Source organism: Pyrgilauda ruficollis, unplaced genomic scaffold (genome assembly GCF_017590135.1).
Source record: "Pyrgilauda ruficollis isolate IOZ18807 unplaced genomic scaffold, ASM1759013v1 scaffold74, whole genome shotgun sequence".
Classification (NCBI taxonomy): domain Eukaryota; kingdom Metazoa; phylum Chordata; class Aves; order Passeriformes; family Passeridae; genus Pyrgilauda; species Pyrgilauda ruficollis.
This window is the reverse complement of record NW_024529266.1, coordinates 704,203-730,107: the sequence shown is the minus strand read 5'-3', so window position 1 is coordinate 730,107 and position 25,905 is coordinate 704,203. Positions and strand designations below refer to the sequence as shown.

The 25,905-nt window shown below is 39.3% G+C and overlaps 2 protein-coding genes across 5 annotated transcripts in view; one reads left to right on the top strand and one right to left on the bottom strand.

Moving 5' to 3' along the window:
• The window catches only part of IQGAP2 (IQ motif containing GTPase activating protein 2), a 122,724-nt gene that overhangs the window by 68,423 nt on the left and 28,396 nt on the right, over positions 1-25,905 (top strand). Inside the window, exons 6-15 of one of the 2 annotated variants that reach the window (XM_041486072.1) lie at positions 2,952-3,019; positions 3,355-3,468; positions 7,785-7,963; positions 8,573-8,660; positions 9,259-9,422; positions 9,944-10,031; positions 12,440-12,603; positions 13,142-13,302; positions 15,628-15,752; positions 17,777-17,940. In XM_041486072.1, the coding sequence (XP_041342006.1) occupies positions 2,952-3,019; positions 3,355-3,468; positions 7,785-7,963; positions 8,573-8,660; positions 9,259-9,422; positions 9,944-10,031; positions 12,440-12,603; positions 13,142-13,302; positions 15,628-15,752; positions 17,777-17,940 (1,315 nt within the window). The remainder of the gene's footprint in view (positions 1-2,951; positions 3,020-3,354; positions 3,469-7,784; positions 7,964-8,572; positions 8,661-9,258; positions 9,423-9,943; positions 10,032-12,439; positions 12,604-13,141; positions 13,303-15,627; positions 15,753-17,776; positions 17,941-25,905) is intronic. The other variant, XM_041486073.1, reaches the window with a different exon arrangement.
• F2RL2 (coagulation factor II thrombin receptor like 2) lies at positions 13,340-24,297 on the bottom strand. 3 transcript variants are annotated; one of them, XM_041486077.1, is made up of 3 exons: positions 24,076-24,297; positions 21,525-22,359; positions 13,340-14,550 (listed from the first exon to the last, which is right to left on the bottom strand). In XM_041486077.1, the coding sequence occupies exons 1-3, from the start codon at positions 24,131-24,133 to the stop codon at positions 14,427-14,429; spliced, it is 1,017 nt and encodes a 338-aa protein (XP_041342011.1). In that variant the 5' UTR covers positions 24,134-24,297; the 3' UTR covers positions 13,340-14,426. The 3 variants fall into 3 exon arrangements, with proteins under 3 accessions (XP_041342011.1, XP_041342008.1, XP_041342010.1); XM_041486074.1 differs by lacking the exon at positions 13,340-14,550 and having other exon boundaries at positions 17,980-22,359; XM_041486076.1 differs by lacking the exon at positions 13,340-14,550 and having other exon boundaries at positions 17,980-22,353.

Genomic DNA, 25,905 nt, shown 5'->3' with positions numbered 1-25,905 from the left:
GTAGGCCCCTGTGCCTGCATCCTGTGCAGGATGTAAGAATAGAAGAAACAATGATTGTGTTTTATTTCTATACCTTTTCCTAAAATGCATACCAGCAGTCCTTCACTTTAGTCTTTCAAATCAAACTTCAATCTCAGTGTTGAATGTCATGCAAGCCACATTGAAAGCTGTTTGGTAAAGAATAGAATTAAGCACAGCATGCTTTGCTTGGCCAGCATTGCTCCCAGGTGGATTGGCACCAGAGGATTGCTGGGCTGTATCTGAAATGTATATTTGACATCTGAATTAATATATTTTGCAGGAAAAGTCATTGGCTGTTTATTGTTTTGCTGATCTTTTGCTGCTAGAAGGCCTGAAGATAGATGGGTACTCTAAGCATGATGGTTTAAATATAGTTTTAGGGTGTGTCCTGATTACAGTCTGAAATTAAGACCATTGCATATAAAGCATGTGGGATGACTTGTGCTGTCAAACACAACACTGCTCTGGCCAGGAAGGAGCTACTTAGCAAACAATTTCTTATTATATTCCTGTTGAATGTAATTACTTCTTGCTTTTCTCTCCCTTGAAGTATTCAAGTCAATACTTGAAACATCAATACTTGGAGTATTGACTGGGCTAAAGGCCAGGAAGAAATTAGTGGTAGAACTAGAACTGGAACTTCTGGTCCTGATCTGAAAAATACAAAGGCATAGATTCCATTACTTGCACTTTTCTTTTTTTTTTTTTTTTTTTTTTTTTTTTTTTTTTTTTTTTTTGGAAAAGATTTTTTGTTTTTTTTTCTTTTTTTTTTTTTTTTTTTGGTGAAAGCAGATTTGGGTTTTTTCCTGCACTAAATGAGGTTAAGAACATCTTCATTTAAATTAAGATGCTAACAGTGATTCTTGTTCATAAGTAGGAGTGCTTGGAGATATTTTTTTCCCTGAAAAATTTAGTTTTCAAATTATCTTTACAAGAAGATCACTGCTATATCTTAGACAAACTATCCCTCTAGAAGCTGGACTGCTTTAAAACATCGTTTTCCTAGGAAGCAGCAGAATAACAAGCATGCTGTAAAAGAAAAAAACATGCTATTTTCAGATCTGTTTTTCACAGCATGTTATACGTGAGCTAATCATAAAACAAGTCCTGGGAACATCTGCCTGATATGAGATGCAGTTCTGTGTGGGTGATGCGTTCTATTGAAAGGAGCCTCAGAACTGCTCTTTCTTCTTTGTTTTCCCCTTGCTCCTGATGCCTTGAATTCAGTTTTCTGAACCATGAGGACCCCTGCGTTTGACTTTGTGTGTTTTCTGAGGTTCAAGTTACACAACGAAAGCATTAAGCAAGCTGTTTCAAGTGAAATTATGTGTTTACTCAGGGAAGTGTCTTTGTGCTCTCTGCAAGACTCGAAGAACATTTTCAGCACCATCTGGTGGTTAATAAGTTTATCCAGACAAAGGAGTATAGGAAATACCACACATGGTTCAACATCCTTCTGGAAGTGCTGAACAGCAAAAAAAAAAAAATATTCTTAAATGTTCATAGCACTCTTTCTTCTATCTTTTTATTGTGGTGACCCAAAAAAGAGTCAGCACTGTCAGCTACTGATTTCCATAACTGGGTGTATGACACCCAGAATTTCAGACAGGATCATGTCTCTGTCTCAGACTTGGAGCAAAATCTTTCTTCTCTCAGTCTGGAAGGCAGACCAGGGTAATGGAGGAACCCAGTTCATTACTATAGTCTTCTAAACTCTGTGTGCTTTTTTTTTCCCCCTGAAAAAGCTAATTTACATTTTAGACAGATTTGAAACATAAGAATGGTATCAGCAATGGTTTTGAGAGGCTGCAAAGGCTGGTTGACCTATCTGAGATCCTTTGTTGGGTTCATCCAGATGAGGGCAGGACAGAGGAGTAGCTGTGACAGCATGGAAGATAAATGCTGATTCCACGTGCTCCTAAATACATACAACAGCTACAAAATACGTGCTTTGAAATGTCATCATACAAATTTGCTAGTAGCAGAAAATCCCATCTACAACAAAACACAAAAGGGAAATATGCTTCTCTGGAAACAAAACCCCTAAAACACAAAGCACATTTACAATGAATGATGTTGGGGTGAAGTAAGTTTGAAAAAAGGTGAAAAACAATCCCTTTGGAAGAATGTGTTATTTAAGTATGGTTTTTAAAAAATATCTTTTTTTATTCTTTCTTGCTTAACTCACTTGTTTATTGAATTTCACTGAAAAATTATAGAAACATCAGTCCTATGTAGATAAATACATGCCTTGTGTTTCGATACTGAGAAAATATGTATGTATTCAGCTGTTCTGTTTCCAATAGTACCCCAGAGCTCTAGGAATGAGTGAAGGTATTTTTCACGCTATAATGACATTAATGTGTAAGTTCGTGGATAGTACATTAAATCAACTTTATTCATTTTCCAAGAGTAAAATAGCTAGCAACACAAATATTTTGAGATGGTGTTGGGTGGACTTACAGGTCCTTGTTCCTCTACCCTTAGTAAGAAGGGTGCCAGTGATTTATGTGTTCTGTTAGCAGTTACTGGGATGTAATTAACACAAGAAAAACCAGAACATAAGATCCAAAGATATAACCTGTGCTAAAATGGTAAAATGCTTTCAGATCTTGATTTCCCCCCAGTACTAGCTTTTGCATTTCTTTACCTTTCTTTCACTGAGGTTTTCTTTTGTTTATACATCCCCAGTGGCCTGAGATACACTGACAGTACCTGTCTCTTAGAGATGCTTCTTGGAAATAAAAGATTTCTCTTTTTCTAACACTTAAAAATACAGCATAAAGAGAATTGAAGTGTCAATTTATTCTGTATTGCCACATGTAAGTCAAGGGTTGGAGGACAACTTCATAAAAGTGCTTTTCTTTTGTACAGAAAGCAAACTTCTCAACCACATGCAGAACTTTAAAGCCTAATTTTCTTCTTTGCAGTTTGTATCTCTTCAAACTAGGACTAGCTCCACAAATCCAGGACCTTCTGGGAAAAGTAGACTTCACAGGTAAAAAGATGCTTATCTAATCATATGCTAGATGTTTTTTTACTGCAAATCTGCAAACATTGTACATATTTTCTATTATGGCCTCTCTCCTCTGACAACATTGTTACAAACACATAAAAATAAACAGGTGGGAGGCTGCGCAGGAGGGAGGGAGTTCTCATTGAATACTTGTCATAGCTTAGAGTCCTTCAAAACGGGGAGGAAAACTGCTCAGAAACCCTGCTCAGAAGCACTTTCAGAAACACTTTTGTCATCCAACAATGTATGATTATTCATACTGAAATCATCATGCTTCTGTTCTGACAATATTTCGGGGCTCTTTTTTGTCTGAACAGAGGAAGAAATCAGCAACATGCGGAAGGAGCTAGAGAAATATGGTATACAGATGCCATCTTTCAGTAAAATTGGTGGGATTCTGGCCAGTGAATTATCAGTGGACGAAGCTGCCTGTAAGTGTGACTCTGGTTCTGTTCTCTACCAAATGCTTTGTCAGAACGCTAACAACATATTTTCTGCTCTCATTTGCTTAGTTTGCCACCTCTTAAGAGCTAGAAAGGAAAGCAAACGAGTTTGCACTACCACATTGCTTCATTGTTACAAGGCCTCTTCACAATTGCAGTCTGAGTTTTTTTGATATCTCCATTGACCCATAGGAAGTGCTACCAAAAGCAAAGATTTCTCACCATTTTTTTTTTTTTGTTTGTTTTGTTTTTCTGTTTTGGTTTGGTTGTTTTTGTTTTTTATGTTTAATGTTTTTTGGTAGGTAGTCCTCCTCTAGAATAATGGATTGATCTCTGTGCATGCCTCTGCACCTTATGAGTACAATGAAGAACATGATGCCTTCTCTGTGCCTGCTCTTTTTATTTTTTGCCTTTTGCAGTTTTCCTGAAACACCCAAACAGGTTGCTGCGAGGACAAGTCACTGTTCCAGACAGACAACTCTCTCACATATGGTGTTGTATATTTGGAACTTGGCTCCATGGGTACCCACTGCATGGTAGAACCCTGCAGGAGGGTAGGCCCTTCTGGACAATTAGGGTTCTTTTGAGTCTGTCTTGAACATCTTCCATTCAAAAACAATTAGACGTTTTTTCTGCTGCTCATGCTTATTCATGTGTAAGTCTGGGTGTTTTTCTTTATATCACTTTTTTTTTTTTTTTTTTTTTTTTTTTTGTGGAATGAAGTGATACATTATCAAAAAAAATTGCTTGAAGTGATGTGAAATCAAGTGTGTTACCTTAAACCAACACTTGAGCTCTAGTTATTTTAAGATCCTAGTCTTTTCAGAAGGGTAAATTGAGGAACAGAAGGGTTGTCTTTTCTACTTTCTTCAACCCTGCAGAGTGGCAAGCTGATTCACAATATTACTTAGTGTGCTGAAATTTTCAGAGCCTAACTTAAAATGTACTTGATGTGAATTCACATTGTCTGTGTTGTGTATTTTGAAGCCTGCTTAATATGTGCATGCTTCACCAAAGCTAGATCTCAAAATACTGCCTTTTGAAGTGGCTTTTTTTTTAGCAGATTTTTAGATATTACCAAGCACTTTTTCAGGGAGCTCCCTCCACTGAAGATGAAAGGGCTTCCTCCCCTGAAGATGAAACATCCTTCGCTGAAAGCCTTATTGTAGTGGTAGGGCTTCCTTTAACTTGTGAAGTGTTTTCAGCCTTACAAAAGCAGGGTTTCCTGATGCAGGTTCTGTCTCTCTGAACAAGGATTGTGCTGTAGATAAGATGCTCTGCCCCACGACAGGAAACATCTGCTGTGGGAACCTTCACACACTAGTGAGATTGGATAATGGAAATCCTGCCAAAGGAAGGGGTCTACCATCCTTCTTCCTAAGTGGAGTATGCAAAAGAAGATAAAAAAGTGGAACAACTGCTGATGACTCCTACTCTGCTGCCAGCAATAGTATAGGTCAGCATGGGAAGAATAAGTTGAGGTGCTTTCACAGACAGCTTATTCTGCAAGGAAACCTCTCTCTTATTCCAAGCTTCTAGCCTGCTCTTTCAAGTCCAGTCAGGCTTCTCATTGTTTGTCTTGGTAGATGGGTTCACATCTACCAATATCTGTTTGATTCTCTCCTAATCTTGAATGCATCTTTGGACTGCTTTTTGCTGGCTCCATTTAGGTTACTGAAGCCTCTTACACAAACGTGGAAGAGATAACCCTTCCTATGTGTTTTGTTATATGAGGATGTTTGGATCATATATGTGTCTAAGCACAGTTTTCTTAGTCCCTTGGAGTGGATATGGATGTGCACAGAACCACAGAATGCCTCAGGCAGGAAGGGACCCATATGGACAATTGAGTCCAAGTTTCTGATCTGCACAGGATTACCTCAAACTAAACCATACAGCTAACAGCATTGTCCATCTGCTCCTTGAACTCTGTCAGGTTTGATGCTGTGACCATTTCCCTGGAGAGCCTGTTCCAGTGACCTACCACCCTCTCAATGAAAAACCTTTTCATCATGTTCAGTGTGAACTTTGTCTTTTCACAAAGCTCAGTGACAAATGAAACTAGTGTGCTTCTCTGCTTGTATCTTCTCCATCATGCTAGCTGCTTCTACTGCCCAGCTGTATTCTGCTGAGCTAGAGTGAAACAATTTTAGAACAACCTTCTGGCATGAGCTCAGTGTTAAGCAGTGGATTATCCACCAACAGCTATGCAAGTTCCAGTAGCTGCCATCTCTGAGGGGTCTCTGAGCTTCACTTCATCCTTCATTTGCCCCTTTTGAGTGTTCAGTGATATGATCATTTGTCTGACTTCCCTAAATTTGTACACTCCTTTTTTTTCCTAAAATCTCAAATCTGAAGCATCTCTACTTTCTTTCATAAAGTGAGAGAAATTAAAGTCTTTTAGACTCAGATATTTACACCTTCAGTTAAACTTAATCTAAATAACCTCTTTTACTGTATGCTTTTCTTCACTTTAGCAGCACAATGCAGGGCCAAGTAGAAAGTAAGTACTGACAAAGTAAGGAAAGGTGGTCATTGTGTTTTCCTTTCACACATCTCCTTGATGACATGAAAGTAAATCCTAGGCAAGCTGCTGTGCTGATAAATGGGGAGCTGCACTGTTCCTCCTCTGGGATATGATCTAGATACACAGTTTTCAGGAATTTTACATTTTGTGTAGTAAAGTCTGTAAAATATTTGATATTAATGTTCCACCAGACAGGCACTGGGGTCTCTTTGTGGCATGAAGGTCCAGATAAAGTGCAGCTCTAGTGCAAGTCCTTCATCTAGACTGATCTTAGGGCCAAATGTGTTCAGGGAGTAACTGGGAGGGGTGTTAGCTACTACTAGTTAGCTACTACTCTACATCAAATTCAGCTGTAAGTGAATTTTGAATTTGTACACTCATGCAAATTTACGTGTGAAAAAGCATGAGCTTTTGTGACTCTTAAATTCTTGGCGTCAATTGTTTGTTTAGTAGATAAGGTTATTTTTTTTTCTCTAAGGAAGGGTTTAACACTTAAGCTGATCAGTGTCTGCAATGAGTCCTATGGCACTCTTTTCACTTTTTCCTGTGTTTTGAGCACCCTGCAAAGCCTGCTGGATGGTTTTCGCCTCTGTTTGAACTCTGCTGTCTTGTGACTTTGTAGAGGATAGGAGGAGGGACCATTACGTCAGGGTGTCTCATGTGCAGCTGTGGGTTCATGGAGATCTGGATGTGCAAAGAACCATCTCAGGGAGGAGGCTCAAATGTGATGTGCAGGAAGGGTCTTAAATGTGTTTTTCCAGAGGCTAAGTTTAATGGAGCTTCAATTTCCTTATTCTTGTGCAGCATCTCTCAGATATACTCAGTTCAGACAGTACTTTTATAGGGACACACACAGCTTTAAGGTAAAAACTACCAAAAATATTTTCAATTCCTACATGTAATTACTATCTAAATAAAACAGGATGTGAATGATAAAATGTAACTCATGTTTTATTTTCTGTCAGTACAATATTAACCATATCATGGTTTAACCTCAGCCAGCAGCCAAGCCCCACACAGTCCCTCACTCACTCCCCAACCAGCAAGATCAGAAGGGTAAAAGCTGGACAACTCACGGGCTAAGAAGAAGACAGTTTAATAGGCAAAGCAAAGGCCACACACACAAGCAAAACAAACCAAGGAATTAATTCAGTTATTCCCATGAGCAGGCAGGTGTTCAGCCATTTCCACGAGAGTCGAGCCCTATCACATATGATGGTGACTTGGGAATACACACTCCATTACTACAAATGTCCCCCTCTTCATTCTTTCCCCCACTTTATACACTGAATTTGTTGCCACAGGGTCTGGAATATCCCTCTGGTCAGTTTGGGTCACTGTCCTGGTTGCGTCTCCTCCCAACCTGCCAAGCACCCCCAGTCCCCTTCCCAGTGTGGCAGTACCAAAAGCAGAAAAGGCCTTGGCTCTGTGCAAGCTCTGCCCAGCAATAACAGAAACATCTCTGTATTATCAACTCTGTGTTCAGCACAAACCCAAAACACAGCCCCGTGCCAGCCACTGAGAAGAAAATTCACTCTACCCCAGCTGAAACCAGCACACCCCTGTTTGGGGGAAGTGTGAACATGGAACAGACAGCATTGTACCACTTTTGAGTAAACATGGAGTTCTGTAGTCTAGAGGAAAAATGGAGTGGAATGCTCAAATCTGTAAATTATTGAACATAAATCCAACACTCCTTTGAAATAAATCAGAAGAAACAGTGACAGCTTTGACTTTTTTTGCTTCCTGAGGTTTAGGACTGTGCTTTCAATTCTAGTGCATGCAGCTGTAATAGCAATCAACGAAGCCGTCGAGAAGGGAATAGCTGAGCAAACCATTGTGACCCTGAGGAACCCAAATGCAATGCTGCTCAATGTGGATGAGGAACTGGCTCAGGACTATCAGAATGAACTCTTTGATGCTAAAAGGAAGAAAGAATCAAATGCAAGACTCAAGGTAGTGGTGTTTTATTTGTACTCCTAGTGCACGTGTTTCTTCATGTTCTTGTCATGCTATAGCAATAATATAGCTCATGCTAGAGCAATACTAATTGGTCTAAAAATTAACTTAATTTTTAAAATTAGTACAATTAGGAAGAGACACCCACTTTTAGGATAACTAAGAGAAATAATGGTAATGAAATAAGCTAAAAGCCAATTTTATAAGAATATGATTACTATGAATATGATGCAGCTTAACTTTGCCCAAAGGCTAAATCTGGCATGAGAAGATTAAATGGTTAAAAAAATAGTTTTCTCCCATTAATTGCTTTAGGAAAAACAAATCTACTGCTTAAATAGTTATAAACACAATAATACCCTTCTTTGAGTATAAAGTATAACCTCTGCCACAGATATTTAATGTAAAATTATTTGCTGTGTTCTTTTATGAGAGCTAATGGTCTCTATGACAAAGTGCTAATTTCCTCAGTTCACTTAGTCAACAAATTGCTTTACAAATACATTCAGCAAATGCTTCAGCTGATGCAGTTTTAATGACTTTGGCTAATAGCTTTTCTCTCTGCAAACTGTTTTGCATGAACTAGCAACAATTTTGTTTTCTTAGAATGGCACAATTTCTGATGAAGAGAGAGATGTCTACGAGGAGTTGCTGACACAGGCTGAGATTCAAGGCAATATCAATAAAATAAACAGTAAGCTATTCTGGATCCTCATGGAAGTATGCACAAAACATATGATCTCCCAGATTCCAGCTGAATGCAACTTGAGTCCACCTGAACAAACAAAATATTTCTATGGAAACTTGTAAAATATGCACAAGTGGCTAATATCTGTCTACAACTGTTTTTGTCATGCTATTCTTTCTCTACTAATCTTTGCGGGGGGAGTGGCAAAATTTCTGTTTGTGGTTTTTGCTGTAAGAATTCCTCAGTTCAGAATCAAATAATTTATTGCCTGCTCTGTTTCTGTATGTTCTTTTTGTGTGCAGAATACTGTAAATTTTGACCCCCTCTTCTATATAGACCCAAAATTCATTCATAACCTTTTGCTTAGCTGCTGGTTGAACTGCTTCTACCCAGGCTCACTCAGAGCCAGAGACTCCCTTTGCAGGGTTGGACATGAAGGAGGTAATTCTCTGCTAGATAATTGGACATGAAAAGAGGTAATTCTCTGCTAGATAAAGATTGCCACCCTAGCTGGCTTTTACAAAAAGTGAGATGCTGACAGCAATGGACTTCTTTTCCCCAGGAAAGCTGTATTTGCTGTTTATAGGCATTGTTTTCATTTCAGTTCACATAGCTTTAGTCCAAGTGAATGAGGCTATTGACCGGCAAGATGAAGGGGCACTGATGGCAGGCTTGAACCACCCTGCTCTGAGCCTACTTGAAGTTCTGCCGCAAAATTCCTCATGGTACCTATTGCAATTGTGTGATTCTAAAGAACAGAAAATGCAGGTAATCAAATTGAACAGGTACCACATGTCAGTTTGCATTTTTTTAGCTGGTTTTATTCCAGAGAGAAATTGTCTTTACTCTGCCTTTCTGCATAATTCATGAAAAGTTTTATAAAGATTTGAGAATAATTGATGGGCTAATCAACACCAAAGAGCTGCATTTGCTCTGAAGAGCATGATATCCTTGTGATCATTTACTAACTTAAGATATAAGACGAAAATTTAAATATAATATGCAGCCCCTAATATTTTGTTACCAAAATGAGTTATAACTTGAATACAAATAAAACTAATATTGAATCATTAACATTAAAATAAAGTCCCAGTTGGGTTTTGAGGAGAAAATCTATTAATTTAAGTAAGATGAAAATCACAGGAAAAGATTAATGCTGTGTTTACTGAGCCTGGTATTTGATGCACAGGTGATAGTACAATCAAATTCCAGTGTACCATCACCAGACTTTATCCCTTATCTCCCATCAAACAAAAGCATAATTAAACCTTGTTTTTCTGATCTGTTAGATAGCAGGCATTCCAAATATGCTCGACAAAAATGAAATACAGAAAGAAGTTAGTGTTGCCAATGCGGAAGCGGAGGCTCACAAGCTTAGTGAGTAACTGTTTTAATACTCTTTACCATTACCATTTAATTATGTTAAGATAACTGAATCCACCATTCCTTGCACATAAACAAGGTTTCTCAAACTGAAACCATATGTGTTGCATTTTGCTCTCATAATCTATCTTCTCAGTGTCACAACTGCCAAGTCACCAAACTGTGCTGCACTGGATGCACTCTTATTGAGATAACTGATTTGAGCTACTGGCGCTCACAGCAGCAAAAAACTGAAAGCTTGATGGCTTGAACAAATGTTTATCAGTGCAGCATTAATACTCACTTGGGAGCAATGACCACACTTGTAGAATTAGCATGGAGGAGTACTTTTCACATTGCAGGGAAAATTATTCTCACTTTTAGACACGTTATCTAAATCTAACCTATTCTTAGTCTGTTAAGAATGCCACATGACACAAGTGATAAAAAATATATAGTTAAAGGGGATCTAAATTTGCAGTGCATGTGTTGCTGCTTTTGACTGGAAACTTCTTTGCTAGGAAGTTAATCTTTGGTTGATCTGCTGTCATTTCATACTGCATCTGGGCATGGCTATTTTGTCTCTGGTACTGTATTCAATGCTTTGAAATCCAGGCTGATTGCTTTTGTGATGTGCCTTAAAGGCTATACTGTAAGGTCAGCTTAAGTCAAAAGATAAATTTGACTTTATACCTTAAATGTTAGCCTGTTTCAGATTAATTAGTCATGGTGAAGAGTACTTTCTCTGAAAGAGTTACCTTTTGATAAAGGAAAGGAAGAAGAAGATATGATGTGTGAAAAGCATTAACAGCAATCTGGAGAGTAACTTAGTTCTTCTGTTTGGCTTGAGAAGAAAAAAAGTAGTGGCTTTTGTTATAGGACTGTGAGCAATGTAAAATATGTTTGGCAATTTGCATGCTGGGTTTCAAAACTAGAAGTCAGTAGCCTGGTTATTGGCTGCAGAACTAGTCTAGTCCATTAGTGGGCCTTGACTCCTTTCCTCTTTACTTTTTTCTTTAAAAAAGCATGTATGCATGCTGTAGCTGTGAGAGCCTTTCCTGGTTTCTAACTTTAGGAATAGCCAATAGAGACAATCTTCAGGGACAACATGGCCCCATATGACTATGCTTCAGAGAAAATTAAATTAAGAGGTGAGGGGCTTTTTACGTGGGCCTGGCCAAAAGGTTTCAAAGACTTTGTTTTGTATAATAAGCTCTGAGTGTTGCCGTATACATGAACTGTGGATGCTGTCTTCTGTACAAGTCTTGTCTTAGATTTGGGCAATCAGTGGTAATTAAAAATGTTCCCTGGGTTAACAGTACACAGAAAAGCCATGTGATAAGGTAGAGCAGTGGAGCTTATTGATGGAAAAGGCATTTGCATAATTGCTGTTCTTCAGTTGGCCACACGTGCTCTAACCTTCAAGGTTGCTTCCCTTTCTGCCAGCCCAGAGTGGTGCCTTGTACAGTGTATTCCTGGGTGTGTCCTGGCCTGGGTTTCTTCAGAGATGGCTCCTCCAGGTGTGCAATTATGGTGCCAGTGACTAAGCTGAGGGATGTTGTAATGCTTCTGCAGCTGCCCAAGTGGGAAGTGTTTTTCAGCATTTTTCTGCTGGGCTTCAAACCCCTGACAAAGTCAGTCCAGCAAAAAGCAAAACAGGCAAGTTGTTGAGGTACTGAAAAGGTTTACACTCATAGTCCCATATTCCTCTATTTGCCTGTTTAAATTAAAAACTGAGCTGTAGCAAAGGGATTCATTTCTAGATGGCAGTGCCTGTAAGGACTGATCTTCCACACTGGCAGAAAAGCAAACAGGTGTTGGCATGCAGAGGAAGTTCTAGAAACCGTAGCATGTGTTTTTTCATCAGTTCAGCTACTAATTTTCTGGTAGAAAGTCCCATCCCTCTAACACATTTGGCTGATTTCCACCAGCCTCCTGAAATAGACACTAATAATGCTGTTGGTACTTCAGGTACTGGCCTGTTTTAGCTAGCTCAATTAGATCCTGCCAAAGGAAGAGGTGAGCCAGGAAATGTGGTGCAAAAGGAAGGGAGCATTTGGGATGAAGCAAGACAGAGGTGCTGACATACACAGCAGTACCTGCTGCAAGCACACCCAGGAGGAGTTAGATCTTTTTCTGTGCTAGGGTGGGGTCAGCTCCTTGTTTTGTGTTAGAGGTGCAATAAGCAGTCTCTCATTTCTAAAAGTCCAGAAATTTTGAAGTCCTCCAGTCAATTATTTGCTCAATACCTTTGAACAGAGACGGTTCCTGCAACATTCAGCAGTCATATAATTACACAAAAATGGGTTTTTCTCTTATGACAGAAAACTATATTCTTTATAATAACCTCGTTGACATCTACAAGGCATGAAGAGCAAACAGCATATGAAAATTAATAAGCTTTTTTCCCTGCTGTTCTTTAGAACTTATAGCGGTTGACAATATCAATACAGCAATTCGTAACTGTGATCCTAGTAAAACACTGGTTGCACTGATGAAACCCGAGGCACAGCTGCCTGTTGTTCACTCATTTGCTGCTGCTGTCTATCAGACTGAGCTGTTCAACCTCCAGCAACAGAATGCTGTGGTAAGAGTGAAAAGCTTACAACCTGCTCATTGATGTTGTGTAGCCAGACCATGAGAGAGCACAAACATAGCATGTTGTTGTGTAAAATCAGACATAATTCTCTTGCCATGGTGTTATGTATTGCATGAATCATTTTGGTTGAGAAGGCAATATTTAATTGCAGAGTTTGTTTCTTGCCACACTTCAGTCTGGCTGAGCTCTTGTGTTGCAACAAATCAACTGACTTTTTTTAATTGCTGCATGCTCTTAATGAGGACTAACTCTAGTTTATATATTGTGTAGAAAAGTAATCCCCTGTTATGAGTAAGATCAGAAGAGATGAGATTGTGGGGCAAAAGAAGGAAAGGCAGACTGGATGGAACATAGAAACTCACTGAGCTTCACCACCACTGTTGTATCAGTCTGGCATGCCTGTGACTAGGAAACTTTCAGGCTTCTTAAATCAAGCCCATCTCCTTGATGGTATCTAGAGTGTGTAACTCAAATCTGTTACACTGCTTATTTAGCTTCCTGACTGCAGTACATTATTGTCCTACAGAACTACCTGGCACATGATGAACTGTCTATTGCAGTAGAAATGTTGTCAGCTGTTGTGTTGCTAAACCAGACCTTGGAAAATAAGGACATCCTAATGATACAAAATCATCTCAGAAACCCATGCCTTGGCTTCAATAATCTGGAAGAGGAAAACTTGCAACGGTAAAGGTTCATTTTGTCTTGTCTGGATGAGACTTGGCAATTTCTAAAAAAAAAAAGTGGGATTTTTATTTTTTTTTTTTTGGGTGGGCTGTCCTGTGTTGTGGCTGTGAAGTTGAAAGAGCTGCAAGATAAACATCTGTGGCTTAAATCAATAAGGGAGAGTGTGACAATTGCTGTACTAGTTGAATCTAAATATAAGCGATAACACAGCCTTGAAGGCTGTAGACATGTGAGTTGCAGGGAAAATATCCTCAGAAAGCAAACACGAATATCTTACAAGGATTTTTGCAAACTCTAAAAATTGAAACAACTGTAGCTGGAAACTGTTAATCACTAACCATTCTGCAATTCTGAAAGATGGTTTTTGGAATGAGATAGTGTTTAATGCCTCAAGGTCCAGGTGATCTCTTAAGCCACAGCCAAGCCCTTTTTTGCTTGGTAGAAAAGTGAATACAATGCTGTGGCAAAAACATATGTTCAACATTACATTTTAGCCTTCACTTGGCTGCCAGCTGCTTGCTTGTCACTTGCCTGACTTACCACAGAGGAGCTGTTACTGCAGTTGCTGTCCTGTCTATCAATAAAAAATTAGGCAACAGAAGAGACCTGTGCCCCCAGCATGCAATGGAGAGTATGGGAATGTGGACCAGTTCCTGTCTCTTGGCACAGGCAGTGGAAGCCTCCACATGCTTGTGGAAGGCATTAGTAGGCAAAAGGGACCACAGAAGCTGAAGATCTTCACTAGACCATCAGGGGACATGAATCTGAGAGTGGCCCTTGCTGGGCATCTCAAAGCCAGAAGGAAGGCGGTCAGATTAGGAATAAGAGGCTCTAATTTGGGTGAGAGAGAGAAAAATGACATAAAATGGAGCAAAACTAATCTGCTACTTTGTCTCTCCTGATGTGAGGTGGTGCTTGTGAGCAAGAGAAGCAATGTTATGAATATGCAGAAATGGCCCCAGAGTGTCCCAAGTGCAGCATTTCTGGTGATGTTGCTGACCCAATCTTTAGATTACACTATCAGTAAACACAGATAAAACAGTAGGAACTAGCTGGACTTGACAACTAAATAAAATTTTATTATGCCATTATGTTAACCTGTGCTGCCAACCATATGTTGAATATCACAGGAAGCTTTGACTTGCACAGTACCAGAAGAGATGTAGTGGAGCTAGAAAAACTTCATTGAGGGAGATGCTGTCCAATGGCTTTCTATCAGAAGGGATGGACTTGTTTGGAATATGTTTCCTGGAAGAGAGAATTTAGGAGAAATATGTCATAGGTCTCCAAAACTGTGAATGTTGTGGAGAATGTTTATAGAAGCAGTTACTAGATTCTAGTAGCTCTAGTTGTTTGGAGATTTTTGAGAACTTAATAAAGTAAATATTGGACCCTATCAAATATAAAGTTTAATTCTTTTTTAAAAAGCTGTCAACTCACAAAACCTGTAGTGGGACTAACTCCTGAATAATACATAAGATTTTAAAATAGAGCAGGTAAATTAATGGAGTGTAGCCTTGTTTGCAACAATTAAAGTGATACACATTCTCCAGCTCCAGAAACCCTTAAAACACAGATGCTGGAAAGACAAATCAGATTAGGAAATCATGAATCTCTTCTATTTTAATTTTTTTTCTGCCAGGCATTCGTTCCTCAGGCTTCTGAAGGAAATAGAAGATATGTGTTTTATCTGACATACTGTAGCAGTTCTGTGCTTGGTTTGGGAAAATTATTTAACTTATATACACATGAATTTGTACCACTGGGAAGGTTTCCAGCTTATTTGATCTGTGAGCTTTCTAGGAAGAGTAGACACAGGCTACAGAGCCTGTGCTTGGACTATCTTGAGTTGTGGGAAGAGGGGCATAATTTTTTTTTTTAAGTCCCTTGCCCATGGTTCATCATCTTCCTCATGGAGGTAGCAAGGGATGCTGCTGCGTGGTACTACTGACTGAAATTCTGGTCTTTGAATTAATGTCAAGAAGACAGCAAGAGTTTCATAGAACAAGAAGGTGACTGTAATTTTCCCCACATTTATCTGTTGCACCACAGCAAGTTGTATGTATGTGTATGTATTGTCATCATGCCATATAACCAAGAAAAGTTCTCTGAATTACAGGGCCATCTTTTCAAATCCTGAAATGCATGTGTAGAACAGGCAGCTTGCATGTCTGTGTAATTTCTGCCAAGAGCTGAGTTTGTCTGAAATTGAGTCATTGGAAAAAAATACTAGTCATTAAATGATGGCTGATACATCTGACTAATTCTTTATGGCACTTTATCTTATATATGAAATACACTTATGTATTTTATATCTTCTTATAGTTATGCTGATACACTATTGTCTATTAAGTCAGAGGCTTCATCTCAAGGCCAAGATTATTTAAGCTGGAATGATATCCAGAACTGCATTGACATGGTTAATATGCAAATTCAAGAAGAAAATGAAAGTAAGTAATTCTTCCTCCGCATTGCCCACAGAGGTCATAGTCAGGTCTTTGGTATGTAAATCTATGAACTGAGTGGCCTCATTCAGACACTCCTGAAAAGAGAAGAGCATTAAAAATTTTTGAAAGCCTGATGATCTTTGAATGTCCTTGAAATATTCCTGTTTGTTTCAGAAGGCTGAAGGATATCACAGGGTGCCTGCCTTCTGCAGTGTTAAAAATGCTATGGTTCTGCCTGCTTGGCAGTGTCTTCCAGCCCTGGATGGTCTCACTTTGGGGATTTTGCAGTTGTAAGAAAAGAGAACATATTGGGAGATAGGGGAGGAAATTACAAGTGGTGTTCCATTGAAAATTGTGTTTTAATGTGTAAATTATTCCAAGTGATTGTTTTTCACAAAGGAATCAGTAAGCAGTTAGACAATGCAACTATCTGTCTTGCTTTCTTTTTGGGTAACTTGATTTCCCGTCAGACAAGTAGCTTCTTATGCCCATAGAAGTGTTCTCAAGTGAATGGATTTAGAGTTTATTTTTGAAGCTGAATGTAAGTGTTTTGCCATAAGAGGGTGGTGTTATATTAAATGTAACATCTGGTCATTTGGGCCTCAAAAAAGTTAAAGCACCAAAATTCTTCCACCGTATGTAGAAATTTGAGGCTATCGAGTTATGCCAAATTTGCTGGAGCAGGAAGAGGCAGCTTTCAGACTGCCTGCCATTTCAGAAGCAGTCTCAGTGCACTTTGAGAGCCTTTGTAAGGCACAGGCTGTTCCGGCCCTTCCTGGACTGCCGTTAGTGTCCTGCATGCTGCTGTTTCATACCGGTAAGGGAAATTTGGTATTGCAGAATTTCTAAAACTGGCTGGATTATTGCTTCCTAAATCTAGTCCAGGGGTTGCCATGGATCCTCACAGCTTGCTTGCAATGTGTACCCTCTGACAAGGTGGGGTGCTGAGCAGTTTATTTGACTGGCAGAGTCACTTTTTCTGTCTAAACCCCTGCACTTGTTAGGAGTTGGAAAGGACCTTGCAGTAGCAGTGAAAGGCTTCAATACCAAAAGAGCTGCTCTTGCTCTCAGTGACACTGGCCTCTGCCTGGGAATGTTTAGAGGGGGCAAATGGGCAGAGAGAAGAGGAAGAAGGGAGGCCTCTGTTTCTTTAAGCAAGTCCCATATCTGCATAGTCCCTGTTTTGGACCACCTTGGACAAACTGCTCATTCCCCAAGCCTTATGATGACCTGGATCTGTGACCTCGCCAGGTGGGTTGTGGTGGGTCTAGACACTTGTTGAGGGACGATCCACTGGGAGCAGGGATGTCATCCTTCACAGGTGATGGTGAAAGCCTTGACTGATGTCTTTCTGTGGTCCTCTTTAGGGACTACAAGCAGTGCATTTCAGTACTGTTTAGGGGCAGGAGGAAATTGATTTGAAATGATTGGGCCCAGTCTTAAGAAAATGAGTTAAAGGTTTTATTAAATACATTGGGCCTTACTTCCTGACTGAAGTACTGAGCGCCACTGGTCAGCATTGTTACATTGGTTATTTCCAGAGAAATTGCAAGAAACGAGGTTAAGTTGCTATGTAATGCTGTAGCTGGGAGTGCAGGATGTGTGTATTTGTCCAAATCAGGGTTTCAACTAATGTGGTCTGAAATCACTTGAAAACAAAACTTTCATCACTGTGAAGCCAATATGTTAAACATATAAATAGTGACACCCAACTTTTTCTTAAGCTTCATGTAGGTGTTTCTTCCCAGAAAATAGAAAAATCTGTTTTCCCTTTTTTGTCAAGGATAATTTTGATTTTTAGGAAGAGTTTTATGCAGATATACCAATAACTGTGATAGGAAGGAAAGTTGTATAGCATCAAATGAATATAAGAACAAAAATAATTTAAAATCAGCTGCTGTTGCTGCCTCTGCTTCTTGTTTCGTGATTTTTCTGTTCTTCACGTTACTGCTTTGTTTGTATGTGATATCAGAAAAGTTGCAACTTTCTTTGATAAGTGCATCTTTAATAACTTTTCTGTCTCACAGGAATCATTGCAATAGGACATATCAATGAAGCAGTTGACCAAGGAAATCCTGAGAAAACTCTAGAAGCCCTACTATTGCCCACAGCCAAGCTGCAAGATGTGAGACCAGTAAATGCAAGGCATTATCAGGATGTTCTGCACTATGCCAAAGCACAAAAATGCAAGGTTAGAATATTTACTGTTGTTCTCCCTGAAAAGTGAAATGCTAATTCTTTTCACTTGCTTGTGTGTCCCTGTCCTGGTTCCCTGATATTTGCATTATCTTTGCCCAGTGAGGTTGTAAATAAGCCAGTGACAACAAACTGGCACTACATAATTTTGCACTATAACTTACTCTGACTGGCAAAATGGATTAATTCTCAGTGTATTAAAATTAAGACATTTTCTGCATATGTCTTACTACTGCTGTAATCTCACTTACTTTAATTCTCCTAGGTTGCTGCAGCTATTACAAAATACAGGCAGCAGCAATACTCAGGAATTTGTATGAGGATACAGTTATAGGACTGTGTCAGGCAGATAGCTACAATATGGATGGAAAGTGAGGTTTTTGCCAGAAAGAAGTCACAATTATTATGTTATTTAACAAATCTTCGGGAAGTATTTTGAGGCATCTCCTTTGCTGATGTTGTTTTATTATAGTGGAGTTTTGTATATATTTCTTTTACAGCTTTATCATGCAATAACAAGCTGACAGTTTTGCATGTGCCTTCAGTTTAAACCTATCTCAACTGGATGTTGCTATCTGCTTCCCCAAAAGCAGTGGCCTGCTTAGCATTACAGCTCAGGGAAGCATAAACAAAGATCAGCCCAGCAGCTTGCAGGATGTGACTGAACACAAGGTTAAGTAAAGCTACGAGCACAGCACTTAAAATGTCCAGTGTCTGGAGAACACAATTAAAATTCACATAGTATGTCCCTGAGGTAACATGGTGAATTAGGGAAAGTCTGCAAACATTGGCTTGTAAAGTATCTTCCAGCATTTGTGTCACCTCACCTGGGGTACCTGCTGTGAATTCATGTTTTCAGAACTTAGGAAAGGTGTTTGCACAAATCAATTTTCTCACCAGGGTTCCCAGGTAAGGGCTTGTTTCACTGAGCCCTCAGAGCTGAAAAGCCTTCTCTCTCGCCATGTGTGCTGGGGAGGGCTTCGTGCACTCTGACTTCACCTGTCCTGGATGGGCTGGGGTCAGTGTTTGTGCACAGTGAGGGTGCTGGCTGCACAGTGCTGACCCAAGGCATGCCATGTGTGTGCACAGTGAGCCAGGATGTCCCCAAGGCACTGACCTACAGCCCACAGGTGCCTGCACACAGCTGTCCTACCCTGACTCACTCCTGCCAGCTGCCCCAGTGCTCCCAGATGCAAACCTGATGCCTACTCCTGTCCTGGTGTGAATGTACTCATAGGAAACAAATGAGTGTTTCCAAATTTTGGAACAAAATTTGTAGAATCTCTTTGAAGTCTTCTCTTTATAAGATTTTTGATGTTCCAGAAGTCCAGAGACTTCAGCTGGCCTTTCTCTTCTGAGCTATTTTGGTTTTGCAGTCTTTTGGCAACTACTTAGAGCACCTTCTCTGTGAAAAGGAGTGTTGCTGCTGTTTCAGAAGAGAACAAGACACAGTGCTCCCAAAAGAAACACTCAGATGCATACTTCCTCTTTACAGTGATCAGTCATAGATATGACAATTCTTTACGTAAAAATATGATTTCAATTGACATTTCCTTGAAAAAAATCCAAACACAATTGTAAAGGTAGTGCAATTTCTGAAGACTGTCTATTTTCCATTTTTTCTGATCCCTGTTTAAAAAGCAGATCTGTCGGAATTTGTGTTTAGCATGTTTTAAGAGTGAGCTGTGGTAAAAGGAAGTATTTGATTTACAAGGATCAGATAGATCTCCCTATAAACTTCCTGCCCCAACATCTGGAAAAACATATACGTCAAACCTACTCACTTATCTAAAAAGCTTGCTGTCACTTCCCCATAGCTGTGGTGATCTGGGGGAGTCTGCACCCAAATCTGTCAGAACACATTATCCTTATAATCTGAGGTCCTTATCTCAGATCTGACCTATTTGTTCCTTGCTTGAAACTGAAAATGCAAACCTGGAACTCATTTTGTCCTGTAAATCGTAAACCACAGCTTTTAACAGTTCTGAATGCCTTTTCAAGCCAAATGTATTCAGGTCCCAGTGAAGAGAAACCCTGTCTTAAGTGAGCATATTGTGGATAACTGGAAAGTTTAACAGAGGGACCAAATTACTATGTTTGGTTGTAGCGTTTTTTGTGTGATAGGTACAGAGGTTTTAGTTAGGTTCACCTAACTAAACATATTTTCAATAGTTGTGTAATATTTGAATTATTTTAGAGTTATCTTTAAAAATTGTTCTTATGCATGTTGAAGGAATGGCAGGATTAAAACTAACTTAATTTAAGAGCCAGGAGAAATAGAAAAAGGGGACCCTCACCAGGCTGCAAATTCCCTTGAGGCATTTTCCAGTGCAACTCATTTTATTTAAGTGAAGTTTTTTTACAATACTGTTATCAAAACAACATAAAACATATTCATCCTCACTTACATGCTGCAGTTACAAATTCAAATGACAACCACTGAGGTAATTTTCTAGGAACTTAGTATGTAAGTAGGTTTTGAGTTTCTGTAAAGGTAAAAATGGACCCATTGTTTTACTAATAGTCAATGGTAACTAGCTGCAGTATTTGTAACACTGTAGGTATTTCCTGTGAGGATGTGGAAATAGAGAATACTACAAAATAGCTTCCCTGTTTCACTTACCAAGCAAGAGTAATATATGCCTGGATTCACACTGATAAGGGTTAGCTCCCAGCAATCCCTGTGAGTTAGGGAAGTGCGGGCGCTGACCAAGTGGAAGAACAAGTCTCCAGTGCAGAGCTGGTTAAGCAGCCTCATGGGAGTGGTAGCCTTGGAAGAGTCAGGTTCTGTGTCCATGGCTGTAGACCTACTGTTATGTGAACCTATGAGGACTCTGTATTTCCAACATCCAGGGCAGTATTTGCTCTTGACTGCTCCCAGGCATGTAGAAAGTGCTTGTTTGCATTTTCACCAGGCCAAAATCTTGGTTTTGTAACATTGTTCCTACAGTGATTGTTGGCTGAGAGCTAACCTGAAGTGTCATGAATTGCCCTAGAAGTGCTCTTTGGATGCTGACACCTCTTCTAGTGTTTAGAGGCTATGGTGACTGATACTCTGGCAGTTTCTCCATGGCCAGAAAGTGATCTCAGAAAGATATGGAGGTGCAGAGCTACTTCCCTGAATCTAGGTACACAGGTGTTGCAACATACGTAATAAAGTTAGAGCTGGAGAAGTGTATTTTTGGAGATATTCCTTCCTGTGGAAAGAAGTAAATTTAACTGAGATTGTGTTTTCTAACCCATTTTACTTGAAGTATAAATGTCGCACCTGAGATTTGTTGCTGTCTGCGTTAGTACTATACAAAACCATAATTCCAGTAATAAATTCATTTTTCCCTGGATATTTTAACCATTGTCAGATAAAGATTGGATTGACTCCTAATTTTCGACATCAGAAAATAAAGGAAAGGATCAAGACAACTGTTTAGGCTGCTAAGACATAAAGCAATTAGATAAAAAGAATACAACCTATCTGTGTTGTAATAGTAATAGTTGATGTGATGGATAATAAGGATAATATTGCTTGGCACAAAGCAAATAGCAAAGATGGTAAGAATCAAAAGACTGACTTTAACATACCAGAACCATTCGTGAGTCTTGAGTGTTCGTATAATCGAGACATAGCAGAACACGATAGTTCCGAGCGGTATTAAAAACCCGAATACAGCTAAGGACACGTAGTAGTAGAACTGGAAGGAAGACACAGTTTCACAGGCGCTGTCCACGTCGTGGCAGGTATAAATGTCCAGCTGCTTCACGTAATAGCTCTGCTGCATGATGGCAAGCGGGAGCATGTAGAGGAAGACGATGGCCCACACGGCAGCGCAGGCTGCGATGGCATAGGCGCGCTTCGGGAGGCTCTTGTAGGTGAAGGGGTGAACGATGGCCAGGTAGCGGCTGACGCTGATGCACGTGAGCAGCAGAATGGAGCAGTACATGTTGCCGTAAAACACCGCTGTGGTCGCTCGACACATGGTCTCCCCAAATATCCAGTTGTTCCCGTTGATGTGGTAGGCTATTTTGAAGGGCAGTATGACGCAGAAGAGCAGGTCTGAAACAGCCAGGTTTGTGTAGAGGACAGCAGTGCACACGGAGCGGATTCTGAAGAGGAGCATCCACAGAATGATGGCATTAGATGGTACACCCAATAAAAGAGCACTGAGGTAGACAGCGGGTATTAGTTTGGTGCTCAGAGAGCTGGTGAGGTACTCCAGCGTGGTGTTGCTCACTTCTGTTAACGTGGAGTCATTTGACTTTTTTGAAGTGCATTTGTTTTCTCTGATACGGATGGTTGTTGTTTCCCCTTCTATAGCATAAGGGGGGATGTAATCATAGTCTCTCGCTGAAATTCCACGAAAAGTTTTGATAAGAGACACTGTTTTAATTGCAGAGCCATTCCGTGAAAATTCTGAAGCTTAGAAATAAAGTGAAAATTGTTAAAAAGGACAAACTACTGTATTAACAATATAACTCACCTTCAGGAGCAGAGAAAGATAACCATCTCTATGTGAAAAGCAATATAAGTTTAAAAGATTTGGGGATATTCTCCTCTGCTTGGGTGTTCAAATGTACATCAGTCTTCATTTATCATTTCACACCAAATCTTGAAAATTCATCATTAATGTAGTGTTAGCTGATCTTTCTGCATTTTGAGTGTTTTAAGTAAACTCTGATTACTGAAAACACCAGACACTTCTGTAATGCTTATGACCAGTGGAGGGTTTTTCCCAGTAGTAGGAATGTTGGTCATTCATCATACAAGCAGTCTTTGTTTAGGCTTGATCTAACACCATGACTATCCTTGTCACTTCACGTATGAAATGAATGACTGTAAAAGATGCAAAAAGCACTGTCTGGTCTAACACAGACTGAAACTTTCAAATTAGAAAACTGAAATTACCCTTAGTTTTTTGATCTCACATGTCAAATTGTTGTTCTTCAGCTTCTGACTAAAGCAAACCAGATCTTTTCAGGTTCTCATACCTGAGCAGGGCAATGTCTTGAGAATTGAAAACAAATGGTTGGGCAGGCATTAGATGTAATTTACTGGGAAGTAAATAAAACTTTTCAAGCAGCAGGAAAATTATCTGTAGTAAATATTGTCAGCATGTGGGCAGAAACAGTAATACTATTTTATTAACATCTGTTCCTCAGTCTTTAGTAGAGAAATTTGTAGAGACATTGACATCTTCACATGAAGCACAAATGTGTTCACAAGGCTTTTTAAAGCCATGTGTTGTAAAATGTATTTTTCACAGTAAACAGTTGTGCATTTGTGTCACTTAAATTTTCTTAGCTGCATTTAATCCAAAAATATTAATTGTAAAGCCTTCAGCATGGACCATGAAACTGGAATTCAGAAGCAAACTGACATATGGGTGAAAATCTTTGGACTTTTTTTACCTTTCCGTATTTGAATAAAATAAAGAGAATAGTTTTATTAGTGTTCACTGCCAGATTTACAGTAGAATGTTTTAAAATAATAATTAGCAGAATGAATAATTTTTGGTAGTTTTTTGATGGCTACTCCAGAGAACTAGTTTTAACCACTCATTAAAAGTCATACATGTGCCTGCGTCAGCTGATATGTGTGTAGATAAATAGATATAGGTATAAATACATATATATATATATATGTATGTATATTATATATGTGTGTGTATATATATATATATATTTATGTATACCAGCTTTTCAAAATGAGCTTGGTTTGAAAACACTTTTAATTCTAGGCAGGTTTATTATTTGATCATTTCCTGTAGTTATTTTTATCACAATAGTCATCTGAGCATTTCCTTCTAATAACACCATCTGTGAAGTTGTAAAACAAGACACTACAGGTTTAAAATTATTGTATCATTACAAAAATACTAGATAAAAGATGTGTCTTCAGTAAGTGCAGAAAGTCCCCTTAAACAAATCTTTTATAGAAAATAATGGACAGAGGTAAGGTGTCACTGAAATGAAAGAATAAAAATCGGATTTAAAGGAGACATCCTGGAGCAGATTTTTGTAACTGGTACATGCGTGTACAACTCATTTCAAGTTTGCAGCTGGTAGAGCAACAGCATTATGAAAAAGTTCATGTTATTGACTAAAATATGGAATAGATACAGAAAGGAGGACTCACCTGTGGTGCAAAGACTGGAGGTAAAAGAGAGCAGTCCAGTGAAAAACAGTATCTTCATTGTAGTGTGTGAAATCCAGCCAGCTGAACAATGGTGCTGCGCTAGTTCATCTCAAGAGGCGTTTTGTGGGGTCTTTTTCCCCTCTGTAAGGGACTAAAGAATGATTGATCTGTCCTCCAGAAGCATCCTGTAAGCATGAGGTTTATGGTAAGGAACTAATTTGTTCTTTGTCTGCTACAGCAAGAGGGTGTGACGTATCCAAATATGCACACATGACTCAGTTTCAGCCTCAGCCCAACACAGAGATAAAATTGCTTTACAGCAGCATTTTAACTCCTAATTTACCACAAGCCTGAAGCTGATATGCAGGGTTCTACTGACATTTGTACATACAGATACTTGGAATAAAAAGGTGCTTTCTGGAAAAATCAAGGGGTGTGTTCAGTAAATCCTCAAGAGTCTCGTTCAGAGACCAAAATGTCATGTGGGCTGAACTCTGTACCCTTCTTCAGAGAAAAGCTGGGCTTGCAGAAGAGTGTGATGATCTCAGTTTAGCAGAAGGAAAAGATGGAAAGAAGCCACACATATAAAAATGTTTCAGCAAAACTGCATTCTGCTTTGCCTTTTGCCCCCTGCCCACTGTTAGCTGTCTGGCTCCTTCAATCCACCTACTGCCTCTCCTCAGACAGTTTCCACCCCTCCACAGACTGCAGCCTCTAAAACCTTTCCCCTGTTTTCATTTGCTGCTTTTTTGATCCCTTCCTTTTACTCTGCCTGGCTTTTTTTTTTTTTTTTTTTTTTCCTTCTCTTTTTTTTCCCCTTCAATGCCAAATAGCAGCAGTTTGTTTCAGCAAGTAAAACTAGCCTAAGCCTTGGTCTAGCTTCCAGGCTAGTCGTGAGGCTCAACATATGTTGTACTTGGCTCTGGAGCAGTATTTGTGTCTGTTCTTGTATTTAATGTGTAAAAGCTGGATACCAGATTAGGAAGTCCCAATGCTTTTCTCAAAATTCAGTGGCAGTTTGGAAATTTATTAAACATTCTCTCAAGTGCTAACTCTCCCTTGGTAGAAAAATAAGCAGTATGTGTCCACTGTCCTGTGATTGTCTGACACCACTTCATGTTATTTATGTATTCTGCTACCTTGTTTACATATATGGTGTAAGCTGAAGAGCATGTCTTTGGTGGTTTTTTACCCTGTTTTCTTTTTGTAGTTTCTGAGGATATCAGATTTATTAGATCTTTGGCCTGAGGTTCAACCAGGGATACTCATTGCAAAGCTGCTTCTTTGTCCACACTGTTTTAGTCTAAATGTGTTTCTAGCTGGTTTTTTTTTCCCCTGAATTATTTGTGTGTATATTTTCCTAGATCTCTTTATCAATACATTCCAGCTTCTCTCATCGTTAGTCTGTTATAGGCCTGACACTCCTATTTCCTCTCCAGCATGAATTTCTCACCCACCTACTGGAATAGATTTTAAATATTACTTTAACCCTGTTTTATCTGCTGAAGTGCTGGTATCACGAGTGAACCTGGCAGTAGCGCTGGTTAGTGGGGATGTTGATGCCACTCTATTACACCTTCTATTTTAACTTGGGTTTAATGTCATGAACTTCAGGCCTGAAAGAAGAGCGGTACCTATTCTGCTGCTTAATTACAGAAATGTTTCCATGAGCTAAATCGTCATTACTAAAGCTGAGCTGTCGTTCTATGAGAGTATTCACTGTTATTTTCTAATGCAACATGTACTTAGATATACACAAGGATCCTTTCCAAATAAGGGATTTTGAAAGAAAGCCAACTTCCTGTAGTCTTCTGTTATTCTCTCGTGCTA